This window comes from Anser brachyrhynchus (genome assembly GCF_964034855.1).
Source record: "Anser brachyrhynchus genome assembly, chromosome: 19".
Lineage (NCBI taxonomy): Eukaryota > Metazoa > Chordata > Aves > Anseriformes > Anatidae > Anser > Anser brachyrhynchus.
In genome coordinates this window covers 2964815-2985349 of record NC_137712.1, presented here as the reverse complement: position 1 = coordinate 2985349, position 20535 = coordinate 2964815, and the positions used below count along the sequence as shown (strand labels likewise).

Sequence of the window (20535 nt, the reverse complement as noted above, 5' to 3'; positions counted from 1 at the left end):
AAATGCAGAGCGAGGGGACGGGAGGAAAGCTCCAGAAGCCTGATTCAGAGCTAAGCACCCACCCGGCCAAGCACAGGGTAAGGGCCCTGTTAATTAGCTGGGCCTACAAACGAGCTGCTCAGAGGCGCGGTGGCGGGGGTTCGGTGACACGAGGCGCGACACTCACCCCGTGAAAACGAGACAGAGCAGGGTGCAGATCAGGATGAGCACCTGGTTGAACATCGCCGACTGGGTCCGCTGGATGGCTCGGTGCAGGTCGTTCTGGGGACGGGACAGGAGCCTCAGCAGCTCTCACGAGCCGAGAGGCCGCAGGAGCACAGCCACAGCCCCTGCAGCTGCCTGCAGGCTCCAGAAACGTGCCGCCCTTGGCAGGGTTGGGCACTTCTGTGCAGAGCCACGATGCTTGGCCCAGGGCCGGGCTGTGCCACGGGGCCGGGGGCAGGCAGAGCGGGTGGGCATCCCCTGCTCACGCACCGAAGGGACCCGATCCGCAGCCCAGCCTCACCAGGAGGCGGCTGGCCAAGCCTCAACCCCACAAACTTCACCCCAGCACCTGAAAATCTGCCCCAAATCTGCCCCAGGGCACCCTGATGCCGGGTTGCGGCACGGCCGGCTGCCAGGGCTCAGGCAGGACAGCTTCATGTGCTTTTAGTTCCTACGGCAGAGGAGCTAGGATGCCCAGCAGGGACACGGCTGGTCACTTACTATCATGTTTTCCAGGGCGTACTTGGCAAGCCAGCAGTTCAGAAAAACGGGGATGAACAAATTCCGCAGAGGAGGCCAGAATATCTAGAAAAGCAAGAGTTTCTCGCAGGCTGACTTGCAAAGGACTCAGAGCAACCGAGTTCTTTACCAAAAATAACTGCCAGCGTTAAATGCTGCTTGGCCAGACACCTGCTTTTCTATATTTCACCACCAAAACCGCAGTATGTGTTAAAGTTGCTTTAAGTGACCCCGGGGACTACACACCGTGATAATGAAGGGCACTGTGTTGATCATCTCGAGGATGAAAGAAATGCGGAAAATCTGTTCCCAGATGTTCCCCTGAGGAATTAAAAGTAACAACAATTAATTAAAAAGCTTGAAAGTATGCCAAAGGCCAATTAAGACTCTCGCAGTGCCCAGGTCCCTGCTAGATGTGAGAAGGACGCTAGCGCAGGCAGGGTGATGCCGCGCTTTGCCTGCGAGTCGCGGTGCTGGTGCCAGACAAAACTTCCCAAAACGCCCGGTTCTCTCCCAGGCGGGTGGCACCTCTGTCGGTGGCTGTCCCTGACAAAAGCTGGGGTCAGCAACGCTTCGTGTAAGGACTGAAGGCAGCAACGAACACAAACCTCTGACTCAAACAACGTGGGGGACGCCGGGGCTGAGCCTTTTCTGCCCCCAGGGCCAGGAACCAGCCACCGATGGGCCGGAGCCAGAGAAATATCTCCACCAGCCACACAAAACCATGAAAAACTCTCCCGAGGACTGCGAGGAGATGCCGTTTGCTAAGGTCCCTGCCCTTGGCCAGCTCAAGGAGCCAGCTCGCCCCCGTCCCCGGTGTGCCCCGGGGCGGTGCCCGCTGGCAGCAGCGGGACGGGCACACGAAGGACAAGCGGCCGCAGTGACCACAACCTCGCGGCGCGGCGCTCACCTTGTAGCTGAGATAGATGAGCAGCATGGTCTCCAGGAAGCTGATCAGAGCTATGCTGACCTGCGGAGACAGACAGCAGGCGCTGCTCAGGGTGCGCTCCTGCAGCCGCCCCCAGCGGCGGTGGCTGCCGCACACCTCAGCCTCAGCCTCCTTTTCCTGCACCCGTCTGGTGCGTCGGCGGGCGCCCAGCACCGTTACCTCTGCGTGGCCGGCCACTCACCTGAACAGCCCACAGTGGCAGTTTTCTATCCACCCAGAAGATATGTGACCTGCAAAGAACATGCCAGATGGGTCCGAACCGTAGCTTAATTAGCAGCGCCTTTACTTCTCACTGCCTGCCAACCCGAGGCCATCTCTGACTTCATCCAAGGCAGGCTCGTTACTGGTGTTGCTCCATGCAGAGCCTGAAGCCGGGTCTGACAGTCCCCAAGCTCCTGTGAGTCCTCCCAGCACAGCTCCGGTCCCACCAGCAGCCCCAGGCCCTTCCCAGCCCGCCCCTCACTGGGAGGCTCCGCGCCCACCGCCTGCGTCCCCGCTGTCACGGCAGAGCCAGACCCAGCGCCGCGAGCATCCCACAGCTCACCAGTTTATCTTCGTGGACTGGTTGAAGAGCGTGTAGTTCTGCTTTTCGCATTCCCAGCTGGAATAGAAACATAAACCAGGGGAGAGCCGTCAGTGGGATGGTGGAGGGACAGAAGAACGGACAAGAGGTGCGGGCTTTGGCTCCCCAGCTCAGGGGATGCCATCTCCAATCTGTCCTGACACTGGGAGAGGCCCTCAGATGACATCCTATGGGGTCAGCCTCATGCTGGTCCCCATCCTGGTGATTTCTGCAGGACCCTAACTCGCTCCGGCAGTGTTGAACACTTCACTGCTCCCATGCCGAGGTCTCGCCCTGCCCTGCTGGCGAGGGATGTGCTCCCACCAGCCAGCATCTGCTTTACCACAGGCACACCCAAAGGGGCTGATGTCCCCCAGCTAACGGGGAGGCTTCCCCAAATCGCAGCTGTGTTAAACCTCGCAAGGCTGCCTGTCCATGTCGCTCTTAATTCTCACAGGGCTGCAACCACTTTTGGGCAGTGCAGATGTCCTTGGCCGTCTGCAACCTTTCCAAAGAGAAAATTAAACTGCTAACTCTCATAGAGCGCCCTAGCCCTTTGAAAAAAAAAAAAAATCAGCATGTGAGATAAACAAAGCAAGGACATATTAAAAACAGGGCTATGCCGAAACCCAGAGCAGAGCTGCTAGATGGAATCATCTGTCACCTCGGGGATCTAAGTGGCAAAACGCATTTCATTCCCAAACTCTTAAATGGAATTTAGCAGAAGTGTCTTCTAGGGCGTCGCTATTCAGAAAACACCTGCCTGGCCATGCACTGAAGCCACGAGCACGTGCCTGGGCCGGCAGGCAGGGTGGGCTCTGCGCCCCAGTTTTTGGAGCCCCAGCGGCAGGCAGCCCGCAGCAGAGCCGCCCCAGCGCGGTGGCACCACTTCTGCTCGGGCTCTCGGTGCAGAAACTGCCCCTGCACCGACCTTGGATTTTTCCACCACCTTTGCCCCGTGCATTGTGCAGGGCCAGCACGCCTGCATGCCTTTATTTGAAACAGCGAGAGAAGCCCTCGGGGACCAACAGTTTTGATAAACCACCTGTTGGTACAGGGAGAGAGAGGACGGAGTGAGAAAAACCACCTATCCCTCTGGGTGCGCGCACCGGGGGCAGTGAGCGCCCGGCGCCAGCTCTCACCACTGACCGGGGGGGGCTTGGGGCTGTGGTGGCACCGTGGTGGCACCTTGGTGGCGGTGGCACTCACCAGCCTATGCCCTCCTCCGGGTTGTCGAGCAGGACGCGGACGATGTAGAGCAGGCAGGTGAGCAGCTTCAGCGAGAAGTTGAAGAGCCGGATCCTCAGACCTGCGGCGGAGGGGGCACGGCGTGGGCATGGCAGCGCCCCACGGCATGGCCCCACGGCACGGCACCACGGCACGGCCCCACGGCACGGCCCCACGGCACAGCACCATGGCACAGCACCACGGCACAGCGGGTGCAGAGGAGGAGGAGCAGATGCAGCAGCACTGCGCTGCTGGGACATCCCTCGTGGGGTTCAGCATGGGCCCCGCCTGCACAGCCACCCCCGGGGCACCCACGCTTTGCCCACCCGTGTCGGGTGTAGCGCAGCATTACAGACGTAAATACTGGAGAGACAGCTGCTCACCAGCCCCAGTGGATGCAGGACAAATCGGGGAGCTGCTGGGCTGTATCCCCCTCGTTAACCATCACCCACGAAAAGCACGGGACGGGCAGGGCCTGTGCAGCGTGCAGGAGGGGCGCCGAGCAAATCCGCTCCATCCACGCTCCCTCCGCAGCCGGTTTATCGGGTTATTACTCAAAGTGCAAGTGAGGAATTCATCACATTTTCATTAAAAACTTCCCCGCGGGCACCCTGTTGTGCCACGCTCCAGCTTTTTAACGAGCCGGCAGGATGCAGGGAGGAAAGGAAAATGTGAGCTAATAAATTAACGAGCGGGCTCCCTCCGGACAGCTGATGAGAAAACAGCTTCCAACACCATTAGTCAAGGGACAGCTCATCTGCAGGGCCGAAGGGAGGATAGGGGAGTTCCGGGGGGCTATGGGGACCCCCAGCTCCAGCTGGGGACAGGGCAGGGGGTGGTGGCAGCCCCGGGCTGGGCACCACAACCTGGCTCAGCACCGGGGCCGGACGGGGCCGGCTGCCAGCAGATGGCAATGGCTTCTCGTCCCCACCTCCGCGCGGGCGGGGAGCACTCACTCGACCGCTGGTTTTTGATGAAGAAGAGCTTCAGGCGCTCCTTGAAGGTGTTCTCATTCACGTAGAACTCCACCTGCACCCTGCGGGGACAGCGCCCGTGGGGCCGGTCAGTGAGGGGGGCACGGGCAGGACCCCTGGCACCCAGCCCTGGCCCCTGCAAGCTGGGTCCCCCCCGAGCCGCCCCCAGCAGTCCCAGTGCCCCCAGGGCGGCCCAGCACCCACCGGTGGCATCCCAGTGCCCCACGGCATGGCTGCAGCTTGGGTGAAGGGCTTTGCTCTCATTCAGGTGCACCAGGCTGGAGCCTGGGGGGCAAACGCCTCCCCTGCCATGCACCCTGCAGCTCTCCTCACCCCTGTATCCCCCCAGCTCCGTCCCCCTGCCCGCTCGCAGGGCTGCAGCCAGCCAGGGCCATGTCCCACGCCCCGGCCTTACCCGTGCCGGAGCAACACTCGGCAGCGAAGCTGTTAAGAACCAAATCTGATCTAAAAGGAGGAAAATTCCCCGTGTTGCTAAGAAACCGCATTTGGCCATTCCAGAAGAAGCCAGGAGCTGCCAGCCAGCCCCGAGCATCCCTTGGTGGCTGGTGGCACTGGGGTGAGGCGAGGGGCAGCCACCACCGGGGGCTTCTCCCAGACAGGGTCGGAGCCAGGAGGAACAAGGGACCAAGCCAACCCTGCTCACCCCAGCCCCGCTGGGCACGGCTGCTCCCATCCCAGACACGTCTCCCCCAACACAGCTCCCCCTTGCATGCCCAAAGCCAGAACCCAGCCCCGAATCGCTCCCGTGGGCAGGGCTGTAAGTCACACTGCCTGCTCAGTGCGGCCCCGCAGGGATCGGTTCCCGATGCTCTGCTTTAGGTTCCCGGCAGGACAGGGTCCGTTCTTCAACGCCACAGCTAAAACGGGGCCAAGTGCCAAGATTTAGCCATTTCCCCTCTCTCGCTCTATTTGCTAAGCCCCTGAAATGCTGCTATTATTACTGGTTTTTAATTGCTTGGAGGTCACCAAGGCACGTTGCCAGGCGAGGTGCAGACCACGGGGACCAAACCACGGTGTCAGACCCCGAGACCCCCCGCCCCGTGCCTTCCACCTCTGCGGCCCCCGTGCCCACGTGGCGCAGGCTGCAGCCAAACACGGCCCCGAAGACGTGATTTATTGGGCAGCAGCTGCCAGGCTCATGTGGTAGACGGGAAAACAAACCTTCGCCGTGTGTGAACACTGAGCTGAGAGGGCAGGGAACTGGGGAAGGCGCAGGAGCCCCCCCACCGTTGGGACCCCGTGCTGTGATGCTGGCATTTAGCAGCCGGCCTCGCTCGCAGGAGCGTGGCATCCCCTCGAGAGCTGCTTGTCAGGTTGGAGAGGCAGGCTTTTACTTCACAAGCTTCTTATGCACAAAAAGCAAGAGCACGGAGAGAAAACCTTTGCCTCAGGCATGATAGTTGGGATAATATTTTATAAGGGCTATCAAACTTTCAGTTGCCAAATGTGTCCCTCCGGCCCCGGAGCAACGCAAACCCCAACACCTGCACCCCGCAGCGGCCGGAATGGCAGCAGAACCTCAGGGGCTGGCAGCTGGGGGGATGAGGAACTTTGCAAGCAAAGCTCAGACACACATTAACATTAACCTTTTCCAAAGCCAGACTTTGCAAATAATTCAGCTGTGCCAGGGCATAAATCAGGCAGCTCGCGATGCTGCACGCACGAGGTAATCGCTCCTTCTCCGTGTTAAAAACATCCCCAAAATGCCCAGAGCGGGGGGACCTCGGGGACACCGCTCAGCTCCCCGCCATGAGCAGCACAAATCCCTGGGGGCAGCCAGATGGTTAGCTGCTCTCTAGCGCTGCAGCCCACCGCAGGACTGTGAATATAAACGCTGGTGGATAAAAGAAGTGAATGATTAGGAGAGATCTCTCCGATGACGAAGTAGCCATACACCTCCCAGTAAGAATGGCAACGGGAAGAAGCAGCACTGGGAAAGCAGCTGAAATGGATCCGGGGGGAGGTGGGTGCTGGCTGCTGCCACGGGGCAGGCAGGGGATGGGAAGGAGACTTTCCGTGCAGGCCCCCACCGCTGCTGGGTCCGGCAGCCCCGGTGCGAGCAGCACGGGGCCGGGCCGGGCACCGGCCAAGCCGCGCGTCCCACAGCGAGCGAGTGGTGCCTTTACCGGGCAGCAGTCGTCAGAAAGCACAACAGATCCTTCTCCACTTCCAGCCAAGAGAAGGCGATCAGATCATTTAGAGCACATCCTTTAATTTCCCCGTCAAGAATTTAGCTTAAAATAAAAATCGGCGTGCCCGCGGCACACCCCGGCTGCGCTGCCACGCCGCTCGCAGCCCCGATTCTGCGTCCCCGCTGCCTGGCTCACCCAAGCTGCTCTCCCCGGAGCCCGGCTGGGCCCACAGCACCCAGCGAGGAGCCCCAGCCCCCCAGGACCCCTGTCTGCAGGGTTTGCACCAGATCGTGCCCTCCCAGCACCCAGCAGCTCCGCAGGGCCGTGCCCTGGGGGGGCGGCAGCAGCTCAGCCCCGCCAGCCGCCCCGATAAGCATCGAGGTACAAGTTTGGTTACAAGCCCTCGCTTGGCAGTGTAATTACTGCTATTATGCACTTCATAATGCCTGAGCAATTTCATTTTCTTCGCCCGGTTATTTACTGTGCTTTATTAATCTAAGATTAGAGACAATTTGTTCTAAGACGATGAGATCCCGAAAAAAAAGACACAATAATTTGTTCTGAAAAGCGCAGGGTACGAGACCGAAACGGGCACAGCCCTGCTCAACGGCGTTACAACAGGCGAGGAGGAGCCCGGCCAGCCGCCAGCCCCAACCCACACCCCCCCCCTGGCCCCACACGCCCCCCACCCCACCACCAACCCACCCATGACGGCGACAAGCACGGCTCCACGCCGGGGCTCACCGTGGGGGGCCGGGGCCGTACCCCGAGCTCCTCATCCCCATGGGGCCCGGGGGGCGCGGTGGGCGCAGCGGCTCCTCTCCGGCCCTGCAGCTGACAGCTGCCTGAAAACCGAGCCGGCTCCGAGAACAGGTGCCCAGCAGGGTCCCAGGGCCCAGCGCCGCCTGGATGCTGCCCAAAATCTCGCCGCTGCCCCGCTGCTCCCCGAGGAGGGGTTTACGTGCATGGGATGCTTTTGCTCTGTTTCACAAGGATCAAAACATTTTGCCGTGAGAAACGCATCTTCGAACAAGCGTGGCTCTTGAAAGGGAGGAAAAAGTATCAGCACCTCTCTGCGTCTCCTCTCCTTGCTCCCATGCTGCAGCTGGCTGGGGAGCACCGTTCTCACCCAGGGAATTTCTCAAGACAGGAGGAGGCGAGCAGCACATGTGGGGGCACCGGGAGCCACCACGGGGAGCTGATGGGGACAGTGGAGGGGACAGCCAGCGCTGCACACCTGGGGCTGGGAGAGGCAGTGGTGCTGGCGCAGGACAGACGGACACGAGCTCTGCCACGAGCACGGTGCGAGCATGGGAAGGGGAGATGGGCGCACGTCTGCACATCAGGTGCATGTATCAGGTGCATATATATAGCACCTGGGCGCCTGCCAGAGCGAGACGCGCGGCGCAGGCTGCCCCCGCGCTCCATCAGCGGTAATTGAACAATTGCTCGGAGGGGGGGGGGCACCGCGGCTCCGCACCGCCCGCACGGCTCAGCCCCGGGAGCAGGCAAGGCAGCGGCTTCGAAACGGGGCCCAGCGTGCTCACCCGGCGCCGCGGTTAAGTGTGCCTCCCCGTGAACATGTCAGCTTCTCTGGGGGCTGCCACACACCCCCCAGCATTTCTCACGACACCCGCTTCTGCGGGAAACCTCAGGGCAGCACAGCACTCCGTGCTGCAGAGGAGCTCCGATGGCCACGAGACGCCGATGCCCCAGCACCGGCAGATGCCCGGTGCCACTCCTGAGGCACGGCACGCATGGCAAAGCCACTGAGAGATAGAGCCCCCAAGGGACATGGCACACTGAGCTCCAGGACTGGCTCAGAAAGGGGCTTCCTCAAAATTTCCTCCATTCACCATGGGAATAAACTGGGAAAAAAAAAGGTATCTCCTGTTTTATTACAGGAGATTTGTGCTTTGTGCCCAAGGGAATGAAGCGATATTGCCTATCTCTCCATGGCAAATTAAACACAGCTGGACTCGGATAATGCCACCCTGGCTCCAACAGGGAACACTACAGATTTTTTAAGATTCTGGTAAAAAGCAGGCTCCAAGCAGCTGCTTCTGGAAAGGTGCTGCCCACGAGCAAGGGCAGCTGCACCTCGTGAGGCTGGTCCTCCCAGCCACCCATCGCTGCCCCATCCACCAGCTCCACAAATGTCTCCGTGCCGCCAGGTGGAACGGCTCAGCCCCTGCCCGTGCTGCAGAAAAGTGTACCAATAGAGCAGAAATCTGCTGCTGAACTTATTTTCCTCCTTGTTGTTCACTGGGGAGGCTGCTGGGGAAGTGGGAGTTTTATGTTGCAAGAGCTGACCGGCTTGTGGTGCCCTGGAGGATGCTGCGGTTCCTCTCCAGGTGATAACTCCAGGTGGTGAGGAAGGGGATTTTCCTCCTCACACACCCGGGCAGCACGAGCCCAGGCGGGGACACACTCGTCCCTGCATCGACCACAGGGGGAACCCAGCCCCACGCTGCCCCGCAGCCGCACCGTTGCTCTCAATAATAAATAAAAAAAAGATGAAAAACCAGAAAGAGAAAAAGCAACAGAATAACATGCTGTGCTTTGTTTGCCTTATTTGTTTTGCAACATTGGAGATTGACACTCAGGAATCTGCTCCGATAATTGCTTCTGCTGATGACTCTGGATTGTTTAATTAGAGTCTGCGCACGGAGCTCATCGCTAATGGGCAATCACCAGTTTGCTGCCAAGATATCACTCCTTCCCCAGGAAGGAGCCGAGCAGATATTGCTCCCTGTGGCGGGACCCATTTCGGTGTCAGGAAGCTTTGCAGGCACTGCCCGCCACCCTTGGTGCCAAGAGCAGCCAAGGAAGGAGCTGGGGCAGCCCGGAGCACCCTGAGCACCGCTCGTGGCAGCACGTCCTGCTCGCGCCGCTCCCGACATGACATGCAGGCATGCACGGCACTTACTGCGAGAAGGAGGAATCCACGCTGAAATCCTCGGCGTGGGGCCTACGGGGTGAGAGCATCACAAGGGGCGAGGTCAGTGTCCAACAAATGGCACGGTGGCCAGGCAGCGCCGGGGAAAGCTGGCACCGAGCCCCGGGACCGCTCGGGGACACCCTGGGGTCCCTCGTCAGGCACCTGGGGATGCTCGGGTGGCTTTGTGGGCACCCGGCTCTTCTACGGGCTCAGCTCCACAAATAAAAACCTTTACGTATGCTCTCTGGGTTTTCTTTGATGAGGCTCTGCTCTGTCTCGAATCAATTTCACACTTTGTGCAAAGAATTTACGTTCTGGAAGTGCCGCTCGGGGTGCTGCTGGGCGCCTGGCACCGTGGGATCCCTGCGCACCTTCAGAGAGCTGAGCTTGCGTTCACGGTTGGTGATGAGAAAAATGAAAACAAACCAAAAACAAAAGAACACAAAGGAACAATGACGGTGACATGGGGTGTCAATGGCGTGGCGGGAGAGAGCATAAAGATGGGCAAGAGCATGGGGCACTGCAGAAGGTACCAGCTTCGCGCCCCACCGTGTCCCTGCAGGTCCCAGCAGAGCCCACCCCAGCTGAAGGAAATCCCCCAGCGGCTGCCCCAAGCTGGGGAGCAGCCCCACAGCCCCACACAGCACTGCCCTGCTGCCATCCGTGGGCAATAACCCTTCCCCGGGCTGAAATAACGCACAGCAGCACGGTGCTGGGCAATACAGCCAGGAAGGAAAGAATCCCCCGTGCCAAAATGATGCCCCTTTCAGTAGGGGATGGACGTGACCCCGTGGGAGCCCCCACACAGTCAGTGCCCTCCTGCCTTCTGGGGGAGGCAGCCTTGTTTCACCTGATCAGGGCAAGCAGGCAATACCGCCAAAGGAAAAGGGGCAGGTACAGCTTGGGGAGGTTTTCTTTTATTTCGCCTCACGCTTTATGAGCCCACAGCGCTCTAGTCTAGTCCAAACAATATAAAAGCAATAAATCCTCGTTTCAATTAAAACGCGAGTCCAACAGAAAGCTAATTCACTCCCCAGCTACCCAGCAAACAGAGAAGCCTCCCTGCCGCATATTGACTTTGCTGTTCTGCCTCCGCTGTTATCTGTGTGCCGGCTGCCCCACGAGGGCTCGCGGATGTCCGAGCAGGCAGGCAGCGAGAAGCCGAGGTGTGAGGCTGGAGCCCTCCCTCACCACACAGCACAAAGGCAGAGCAGCCCCCCCAAACCCCCGGGATGCAGACCCGGCCCTCCCCAGCCCCGCTCCCTGCCCTGCAGCTTCTCACCCCCACCTGAGGCTCTCGTGCCACCCGTCCCAGCAGAGACGGACCCCAGGGCTTGAGGACAAACATCCCCGAGCTCCTCCAGCTGCGGAGCGCAGGCAAGGGGAGCGCAGGAAGGCGCCCAGCCAGCCCCGCTCCCCTCGCATAAAATCGGATTAACACAGCGGCAGGGGCTGCTCCAGCCCCCCCCGCACGCGCTGGGTTTTGCACAGGACGTGTCCGTGCCTCGCAGACACGTTATGGGCAAGAAACAGCAAATGAATTGGTTTTCTCCTAATACACCGGCAGCTGGCGGCCGGCTGGTGAGAGGCTGGCACAAAGAGGGGGTTGCTCCAGACCCCGCTCCCCACGGCAGGGGACGAAGGCTCCCGAGCAGCACCTGGCCACGGGGCACTGAGTCGCACCGGGCTCTGCTGGCCCTGGAGCCCCGGGCTCCCCCAGGGAGCTGCAGCTCCCCGAAAGGCACCGCAAAAAGGGGCTCAGAGGGACGGGCAGCCCCCAGAGCTGAAGCACTGCAATGAGAACCCAGCAGCAGGTGCTCGCGGCAGCCAAAGCAAAGCACCTCTTTGTCCAGCTCACAGAGCAAGAAGCAACCCCGAGGTGTTACACTGAAACTTTCCCTCTCCCCACCAGGCACCCGAATTCACAAAAACCGCCTAATTGCTGAGAAAATACGTAAAATAATTTTTAAGGAAAACTACACCCCACTCCAATTCTCACCTGAAAAAGGGTTGTTTTCCACACATCAAAAACTTAACAGAAAGCTGGCGGGCTCAGCTTACTACAGGAGGGCCGGGCCCGCTTTCTGCAGGGAGCGGGACGGACAGGAGGACCCACAGGGCGCAGCACTGCTTCTCCGGGCAATGTGTTTTAATGTGTTTTAAGCAACCTACTTCAAGTTCACCTGTTTATTTCCTCCAGATCAGCCTTCCCGAGCGTCGCTGCACCCCTCCTGCCCATACCCTGGCGAGCCCCAGCCGGGAGGCAGCCAGCAGGGTGCTCACCCCCGGCTCCCTGCAGGCTGGTGGCAGAGGCACTCCTACAGTGACAGCAGAGACAGAGCAAAGAAAGGAACTTCGCTGCCGCAGACAGCTCTGTCATCTGCTCCTGGAGCTGCAGCCCCTCGCAGAGGGCAGGGCTTTACTGGGAGGGGAAGAGACAATGGCACGTTTATTATTAGAACAAAGGCAACCGAGGAACCTTGCTTGTGTACAGGAGCGAGCGAGCACCTGCCCGCCCACGCTGCACCGCAGCTGCTCGGCACTGTCCTGCTCCAGCTGCACACCCGAGGCTGCGGCACCTCGAGGGAGCGTGGAGGCATTCAGCTCCCCTGCCTCTCGCGGGTAATTTGGGGCGAAATGCCTACACTGTGTGTACGGTGCTTGAAGACGGAGGAGACAGGGGAAAGGCACAGCTTTGCCGGGTGCACGCAGCGCCTGCACTCAGCTCGCTCAGGTCTCTTCCCCCCAGCCAGTTCCCAGTGCATTCTCTGCCATCTTGCAGTTTTCTGGGAGGTATTTTGGTAAACGATGGGTATTAAAATTCACTTCTGGTTGTGAACTTCCCATCATTTCCAAGCAAAGAGCCCCCGCCTCGACTAGGAGCCCCTGGACGACCCCAGGGCACCAGTGATCACCCACCAGCACCACATTCAGCTTCAGGCTGCTCAGTTATCACCTGCCAAGCTCAGAGGCATCTCGAGGTCGGCGGCTAAGGGAACCCCCAGCTTGGACAGGTCTGTCCTCCTGGGGAGGGGACGGGGCAAGGCAGGGGGACGAAAGTGAACTATGTGAGGTAACTGCTGGGGAAGGCTTCCCAAAGCGCCTCTAAGAGAGGAGATGCACCACGGTTCTTACCATACTGACAGTGAGAAACTAATCCACAAAAATAGCCCGATGTGAGAAGGACAGATGGGAGGAGACGAAAAAGGAAAGCAAAGAGGGGGAGAAAGAGTGAGAAAGAGGAAGGGAGAAGCGAGCGGAGCAGGCACACGTCTGGCCACCAACACGTGCAGGATGGGACGGAGCAGCCCCGGTGGCTCCGCGGCTCACAGCGTGCTCAGAGCCCGGGCAAGGCAGCTGCATCGCAGGGGCTGGGATGGGGATTGCATTACGAGCCACTTGCAGCCGGTGCCCAGCGGCTGCTGGTGCTGCCAGCCCTGCCCTTGCAGAAATGCTTGGCTCGCCCGCGTGCCAAGCCCACTGGGCAAAGATGCCCTGAGAGGCGCGGGTGGCTCCTAATGCACGTCTCCCTGCCTTCCCTGATGGGCTGAGCGGTTCCCTGCGGCCCTGCTGAGCCCCGGGGAGGCAGTGCTGCACCCCAGCTCCACGTGTCCCCGCTTGCTGCAGCCCTGTGCCACCTGCAGTGGGGCTGGCAGTGGGGACAGCTTGTGCCACCCGCAGGGATGCTCCCCCGGCAGGGCTCCGGGTCTGTCCTGCTCACTCGCACCGTACCGAGCAGGTCAGCCTCCTCCTCCGCAGCAATGCTGTGCCCCCACGCCCCGCCGGGCCCTGATAGGTATAAGAGACCAAAAATAAACAGGGCAAAAACCCAAGCGCACGTTTCGAGCGTGGGCGTCCTTAGGCTTGGCACCGCATCCACATCTCAGTGCCTATATAGGGCACGGCGCCGTGCGGGAGGAGCGTGCCGGGGATGAGCCCAGCAGGACCTGCAGGGACCGGGAGCACAAACGCAGACCGAAACACGTCCAAACCCTGCAGGAGGGAGTCGGGAGCTGAGCCCTCGGCAGGACACGGCGACCTGGGGACCAAACAGGGATGGTGAGCACTACCACGGAGCAGCTCTAGGGTGAGCGCAGGAACCAGGCAGCCCCAAGCCCACCTGGCTTGAGCCAGTGACAGTCGCAGGCTGTGTTTACAACCCCTCTGCTCGGCGCGACTGCTGGCAGCTGGCAGCTCCCTGTGCTGCCAGCCGGGACCCGGGGCTGCTGCCTCTCTGCCAGGACCAACGGCGCGCTCACAGCCCGGCGCTGCTCGGGATCTAAGCCATCGGGCACCGTGCCCGTTTCTGCAACGGGACTCCGCTGGGGCCCGTTCAGTGCCACACCGCTGGGATGGCAGAGCAATCACCTGCCCTGTGGAGGAAGGAGATGCCCGAGCAAAATGCACACACCAGCTCCTCCCGACAACAGTCTCCAAGGTGGAGAGGGGTGCCAAGCCCCCCCAGTCCCTACGCTGGGCACATCCCAGCCCCTTGCCCTGCTTTGCCGTGCACAACCCTCAGCAGAGCATCCCAGCGGTGCACAGGAGAACAACCCGAGCACAAAGAGGTGCTGCGGGATCCCCGGGATGCTGAGCACGAGGCAGATCCCAGATGGAGAACACCCCCCGTGTGCTCGCTGTGCTGGGGCAGGCTGTAGAGATGCCCCGTGCCCAGCTCTGTGGGACATCCCCACCGCTCCCCTTTAGGGCAAAGCCCTTCCAGATTCCCAGGCAAAACCCTAGGGAGCCAGCCAGGCTCTTTTTCAGGTCGCCTCCGTGACGGCTCGCAGCAGCACAGCCCGCAGCACTACGGCTTTCTGCACGCCCAGCGCTGCGGGGGCACAGCTCAGCGCCGCCCGCACCGCCGGTCCCGGCCCCCAGAGGAGCAGGGCAGGAGCCGTGCCCGGCACAGATGCAAAAACACTCCACTAAGCACACGGTCTGGGTGCCTCCCGCCCCAGCACTGCTCCGTTTCTGGTAGAAGGTTCTGAGAAGTGGGGCTCAGCCCCTGGTAGCGGAGAGCTGGGGCTGCCAGGGGCAGATTTTTGCCATGGCAAAGGCAGCGCTCAAACAGCTGGACACAGGCAGACACACAGACACACAGACCCTCCAGCACAGCCCCCCTCAAAGAGCTCCCTACTGGGGCCCGCAGCCAAATAGCATCAGGAGACGAGCCAAGGAGGGACCACAGAGGTGGGCAAGCCCTGGGAAGGGCCCTCTGTCCCCTCTGCAGACAGCCCTTTTTTCCCCAGAATCGCCTCACCCGAGGCTGGTGCACAAGCAACACGCGGCTTTTATTGAAGCAAAACCAAAAGAAATTTGGAAAAATATCACTTTTGGCTTCTTGCCCTCCCCCCGGGGGGTTCAGCCTGGCAACACATTCAGCTGCAGGTGGAACTTGCACCCGGCGCTTGTTCCCGAGACCTGCCATGGAGACCATCGCCGAGCAACCCGGCTGTTAAACGGAGCGGTTTTCATGGTCCCAGCGGCCCGACCGGGCCCTTGCGCAGCTCTGCTCGTGTCTGGGCATCAGGCGACAAACACACACCCAGCAAGAGCTGTTTGTCAACGCCTGGCGGCCCCCTGGGAGAACACGCATCGATTGCTTAGGAATTACATTTTCAAACACGTCTGGGAGGTTTTCTCGCTCTCTGAAGCGCTCGGCATCCAAGAAGCCTTGGGTTAAACTCTCCCACCAGCATGCTGCTATTTCTCACCGGGTTGCTGCTCAGTTCCCTGTAACATGGCTGAAGGCGAAGCCCCACTTCTTGGTGCCAAAAATACCGCAACCGCCAGACGAGGAGAGGCTGGGGGCGGTGGGACCGCGGAGCCTGCAGAGGAGAGGTGAGGGAAGGAGCTAATTGCTGCCTTCAGCTACCCGACGGGAGGCTGCGGGGCGAGAGGCAGCCAGACTCCTCTCCGCGTGGTGAAAGGACGGGAGGGAGCAGTCAGAAGATGCAGCAAGGGAAATTTTGACTAGATATGAAGAAAAAATATTCACCCTCAGAGTGATTAAGCACCGCGATAGGCAGGCAGAGAGGCTGAGAAAGCTCCGTCCTGGGAGGTTTCCAAAACTTGGCCGGATCGGTCCTGAGCAACCTGATCCAACCTCGGCCTTCGTCCCTTGAGCAGCGGGTTGGAGCGCAGGCCTCCCACCGCCCCTTCCAACCTGAACTAGTCCACAATTCTCATTTTCTCCCCCAAACCTTAGCAGCCTCATTCGGTTTCAAACAACAGCACCTGGTGGTCCTGCAGCCTGAGTTCAGGACTCGTGCAGCGTGCTTGTGCAGTGCCCAGAGCACCTGGGGAGCTCGCCCTGGGCCACGCCAAAGCTCTGCGGAGCTCCGTGCCCGACCTCTGCGCCATCCGGGGCAGGAGGACCGCTGCTGGGCCCTGGCCCTCCCGGCTTTTTGGGCAGATCTTCAAACCCGGAGCCATTACGGGTATGTTTACAGTCCCTTAAGAATATCAGTTTGCCCCGGGATGCATAGCGGCCAGAATTTCCCCTACTTCCCAGCAGAGCTGCATAAACAGGACACAAATATCTTGTAAAAATATTAAAAACCAAAAAAACAGTCCGCATGTCCGGTGATACAGAGAGATCAACAGCACACGGAACGAGATCCGAGCACGGAGATTTACATATCCTCACGGCTGCCAGCAGCTGCCTCCCAAAGACAGAGCCCTCAGCCTGCAACACCGCAGCGCTCTACGGAGAGCACAGCGGAGAATTTGGCTTCCCTGTGATTTTGTCCCACCTTTATGCCTCCCCCTCCCTGAGTCCCCCCCAGCACCAGTCCCCCCTCATTTGGGAATGAAGCCGTCTCTCCCAGAGCTGCCCAGCTGGCCCCAGCCCGCTCACATCGGTCCCCCCGGGCCAGCCCCGTGCGCCCTTTGGTGGCCTCACGGTGCGCAATGTTGGGGCTGCGGAGTGCTCTGCTCCCAGATCCCTTCCCAAATCCTTTTCTCTCGTTGTGACCGAGAACCCCTGAAAGCTTTGAGGCGCTGCAGTGACTGAGAGACAGAGCAAGAGGCAAATAAAGTAGGTGAGAACAAAATTCCCTGGCTTCAGCCGTCTGGAGAGCTGCTTTGCATCCCCGGGAACATCCTGTAACTCACATCTTCTTCCACCGCCACCTTGCAATTTCACCCCAAACTCCCAGCAACAATCATTACTGCTAACTCAGTAACGCTGCTTCTGTCTGGCTTTGGAGGAGACGAAGCGTCTCAGACGTATTCATAATTTCAGAAGCAATCTTCCTTCCTTTGTTGCCTGCATACGCAGTGCAATACAAGTGCACAAATCTCGCTCATAACAGCCAACTCAATTACCAAGGAGCAGCGCAGGAGAGCTCAGCAGTCAAGGAATTCGGGCTCAGCTGGCTGCCAGAGGAGCACAGAAGTGTTGCCATCAACTTCTCCACCTCTCACCAGCAGTGTCCATGGCACCACCGGTTCCTTACAACAGGACTGCAGCAAAACCCGTGACTTCCAGGGAAACCCAGGGACCTGGGGTCAACGCTGGGTCTTTATGAAGCCCTGAGGTGCCCTGTTGTGCTCCGCACACTCGGCCTTCTGGCAACTGGTCCACTGCAAGCTGCAGCTCTGTGACTTTGGGAGCTGTTGTCCCCGTGCCCCTGGATCCAGCGCTGCCTTGCAGCGTCCCCCTCGTGCCACGCTCCCTGCCAAGGCGCGCGGAGGGGCCAGCCCTGGGCATGGAGCTGTGGCCCCACGGTCCTGGGCAGGAACCCCCCTGTGTTTAACCGTAGCTGATTAGCAGGGGTTGGGATGATTTCGTTCGAGTCCCCCAGCTGCAGGAGCGAGCCTTGTCCCAGCCCCGGCACGTCTGGGTTTGAGAGGCCTGGCGCCGTGCTGAGGGGCACATCGCAGCGCATGCAGGGGCGCCGGGAAGCGCACGGTGCCCGGGTGGGCCAGCCTGCCCTGCTGGTCAGAAGGAAGGCATAAAACCAGAGAAGGCACCCCTGGGAGCACAGACTGAGGTCGCCTGTCGAAGCGCGATGACACCCCCAAAATCAGGGACGTGGTTCCCGTGTACCCGCACGACGCCCAGCTGCAGCCTCCCGCACGTTTGCAGCTTTCGGACGCGCCAGCCCCAGCCTCACGAAGTCAGAAGGCAGCAAGCCCACCCAAAAATCAGCGCCGGTGCCATCTGGAGAGCTGGCACATCGCGCCCGGGCAGAGACCTGCACTCCGAGCAATGTGGGCACAGCGGGACTCTGCCTCCCGGGCCCAGTGCCCAAAGCAGGCACCGGGCCCAGCGCGGCGCCGGGGGGGGGTCAGTGGCGCTGCCAGCCCTGCCTGTGCCCCCTCCCAAGGGGCTGCATCTCCTAATCCTTGCTTGTTGCTACCTCTGCCAGCCCACCACGGGGCTACGGGAGGATGCTGCAGCGGAGGCAGTTAATTCCTTCTAGTCTAACGCCAAGCAAGTAAAATTTGCTGTGAGCAGGGGCCTTCCTGCTGTGCTAATTTGCACTGGAAACCAGAGCTAGAAACAGCACCAAATCACATCCTGGGAGACACACAGCACACAACCACAGGTGAGGCAATTTTTGCTGAGAGGGAAGAGAGCACGGATGGGCTGAAATGTTGAAGAGATGGATAAAAAAATAAAAAGAAAAAAAAAGAAAAAAAAAGAATAAACAGAACGAGAACTGAATTACCGACATATGCATCCTCGTTATAATGAGGGGACCCAGCTTCTTCTGAAACACTGTGCAATGTAAATCGTTTTTATCCTCCTAAAAAATAGCACGTTTCTGCCTGTACATATCAGTTGTGTGCTTGCAGAAAGAGGCTGCAGCATTTCCTATGGCAGCTTTTTTTTTTTTTTTCCCTAGTTGTAAATAAATTATTCCTCAGAAGGGGGATCAAGCATCTTTTCTCCCAACTGCAAACATGGTGCTTCTGCACAGTGCGTGCTGTGGTGTAGGCAGTGTAAATAAGCTTCAGTCTTGTACCGCACAGATAAGGTGCAATACAAGTTAACAGTGTCATGTAGCAGCCCTACAGTCGTAGGGCTGCCATTCACACACGCTTATGGCATATTAAAAAAACATGGAACACTTATAAAAAATGTAAAGGAACTGGCTTTCTTCTGCTCCAGCTACCTATTTCATAATACAACTTTCGAGCTGCTGTGGCTCTTTAACATCGCTCGCAGAAGGATTTCATCTGCCACCCCTCCGGCCCCCAGTGGCACTAATCCTTTCCCCCTTATTCGAAAGACAAACCGTGCTGCCTCCCCCACCCCAAAACCCACGCACCACTGCAGTCCTGCAATACCTTTGTCCGACATCGCTCCCCAGGGATCCCATCCTCCGAGCCGGTAACAAGGGGCTCACCCCGTGGACATCCTCGGCCGTTGCCGGTGGGACGGTTTTCACGTGCGAGTTGCTCTCGGAAGGGGAATTCTTCAGCTTGGCTCTCGCCATCCTGCGAGCCTCGGCTGCTCCGAGACTCCCTCCTCTTTCCCCCCTGAACTCTCCCGTACATAGCAATCCTCACCGCATTCAGTTCAGAGCCGTCGGCACGTACCATCTCCTTCCTCCTTCCCTCTCCCCACTCGCAGCAGCCCAGTGGAACAATCCTGCCCTGTGCATTTATTTTGGTAGTGAGGGGAGTCAAGGCAAACTCTCTGGCCTTGCTGCTGCAACCAAGTCGGTGCAAAACGACCGGGGAAACATTCACAATGCGGAAAGCTCTGAAATGGCTTTGTTCAGCAAATAACGCAATTGCCTTGGCAGCCGCCTTTAAAAAACAGATGATTGCATTACTCTTATCACCACAAGCTGGGCAGGGGACGAGGGATTATTTTTTCCCCCCATCCCTGTTTTTCAGTAGCGACACGAGGGGGAGGAAGCTATTTTATCTTACCCCTCTGTGTAAAGAGCAGCGTGTGTGGACTGGATGCCAGGGAACGGACGCAGCGTGCTTGGCTCGCAGACACAAAGCAGCAGAGCAAGGTTCCTCCTAAACGTACCCGCGGCGAGCTGAGCGGGGGGAACCCCCCGCTGCGTCCCTCTGAGCGGGCAGCGGGCACCCAGCGCGCCCACCCTGCCCACCCGGAGGTGCTCAGGCAGCGCCCAGAAAGGTGCTGTGCCAGCTCAGCGTGGCTTTCCCTCCCCAAGCGAGAGCCCGAGCTGCTGCTCCTTGAACTCGCTTGGCATCCGTTTCTCCAGACATCAAACAGAGCAGGGAAATCTTCATGGCCAGGGGAGCCCCTGACGAGAGAGAAATCCATCCGTCCCCCCGTGCGGGGCTGGAAAGAGGGGGTCATGCATCTCATCCTCTTTCTGGGGGTGCCACCAGCCCATCGCTGCTCCTACTCATCTCACGCTTGACGGGTGCTCTCCACAAAAAGCATCTTCCAGCCGGCCTCGGCGGTGCCAGAGCTCATGGGGATGGCGCCACAGCACCACGGACAGAGGTGCCCCAACACCGCCCCATGGAGAGCCCCCAAACCACCCCACAGAGCACCCCAAAACTGGCCGGCCACCTCCTTTCTCTGCCGTGCCAGGGGCCCATTGAGCCCATGCTCTGCTGGCAGCTCTCCTCCCCGCTGTTGGTGCCTCGAGGGGCCTCGTCCCGGGACACAGAGGCAGTCCCAGGCTGGTGGGGAAGAGAAACCAAGTCCCTGCCTCCTGTTAACAAAACCCACGTTCGCCTACTCGGCGAGTAATTTCTTAATGGGACTTCTCCGTAAGACGTATTTTATTTCAGCATTTTGAAATGTAAAATGGATAAAAAACCGCAACCCATTTACTAATGTGCCAGCTTTCAGCGCACATTTAATTTCTCCTTTTGCCTCAAAATGATTCATCAGATCAATGCGCCCGGTTCCTCACCGAGCCGCTCCTGCCCGCCTCGGGGCTTGCTTCAGCCCCCCCAGCCCCTGCCCCGGACCCACCGCATCGCTCTGCTTTGTGCCCTCCTGGCCAAGAAGGGCCAGGGGCTGGGGCAGCAGGACAACTCCTGTCCTATAGGTA

General features: G+C 59.6%; 1 protein-coding gene across 9 annotated transcripts in view; it reads right to left on the bottom strand.

The window, feature by feature from the left end:
- The window catches only part of KCNT1 (potassium sodium-activated channel subfamily T member 1), a 72515-nt gene that overhangs the window by 17375 nt on the left and 34605 nt on the right, over positions 1-20535 (bottom strand). For 6 of the 9 annotated variants that reach the window (XM_080562069.1, XM_080562073.1, XM_080562071.1 and 3 more), the window contains exons 1-8: positions 4418-18807; positions 3444-3543; positions 2217-2273; positions 1854-1902; positions 1634-1693; positions 970-1044; positions 706-789; positions 167-261 (exon numbers count right to left, since the gene is read on the bottom strand). In XM_080562069.1, coding sequence (XP_080418195.1) covers positions 167-261; positions 706-789; positions 970-1044; positions 1634-1693; positions 1854-1902; positions 2217-2273; positions 3444-3543; positions 4418-5129 — 1232 coding nt within the window. In that variant the 5' untranslated portion in view covers positions 5130-18807. Of the gene's footprint in view, positions 1-166; positions 262-705; positions 790-969; positions 1045-1633; positions 1694-1853; positions 1903-2216; positions 2274-3443; positions 3544-4417; positions 18808-20535 lie in introns of those variants that run through there. The other 3 variants (XM_080562075.1, XM_080562077.1, XM_080562076.1) reach the window with 1 other exon arrangement.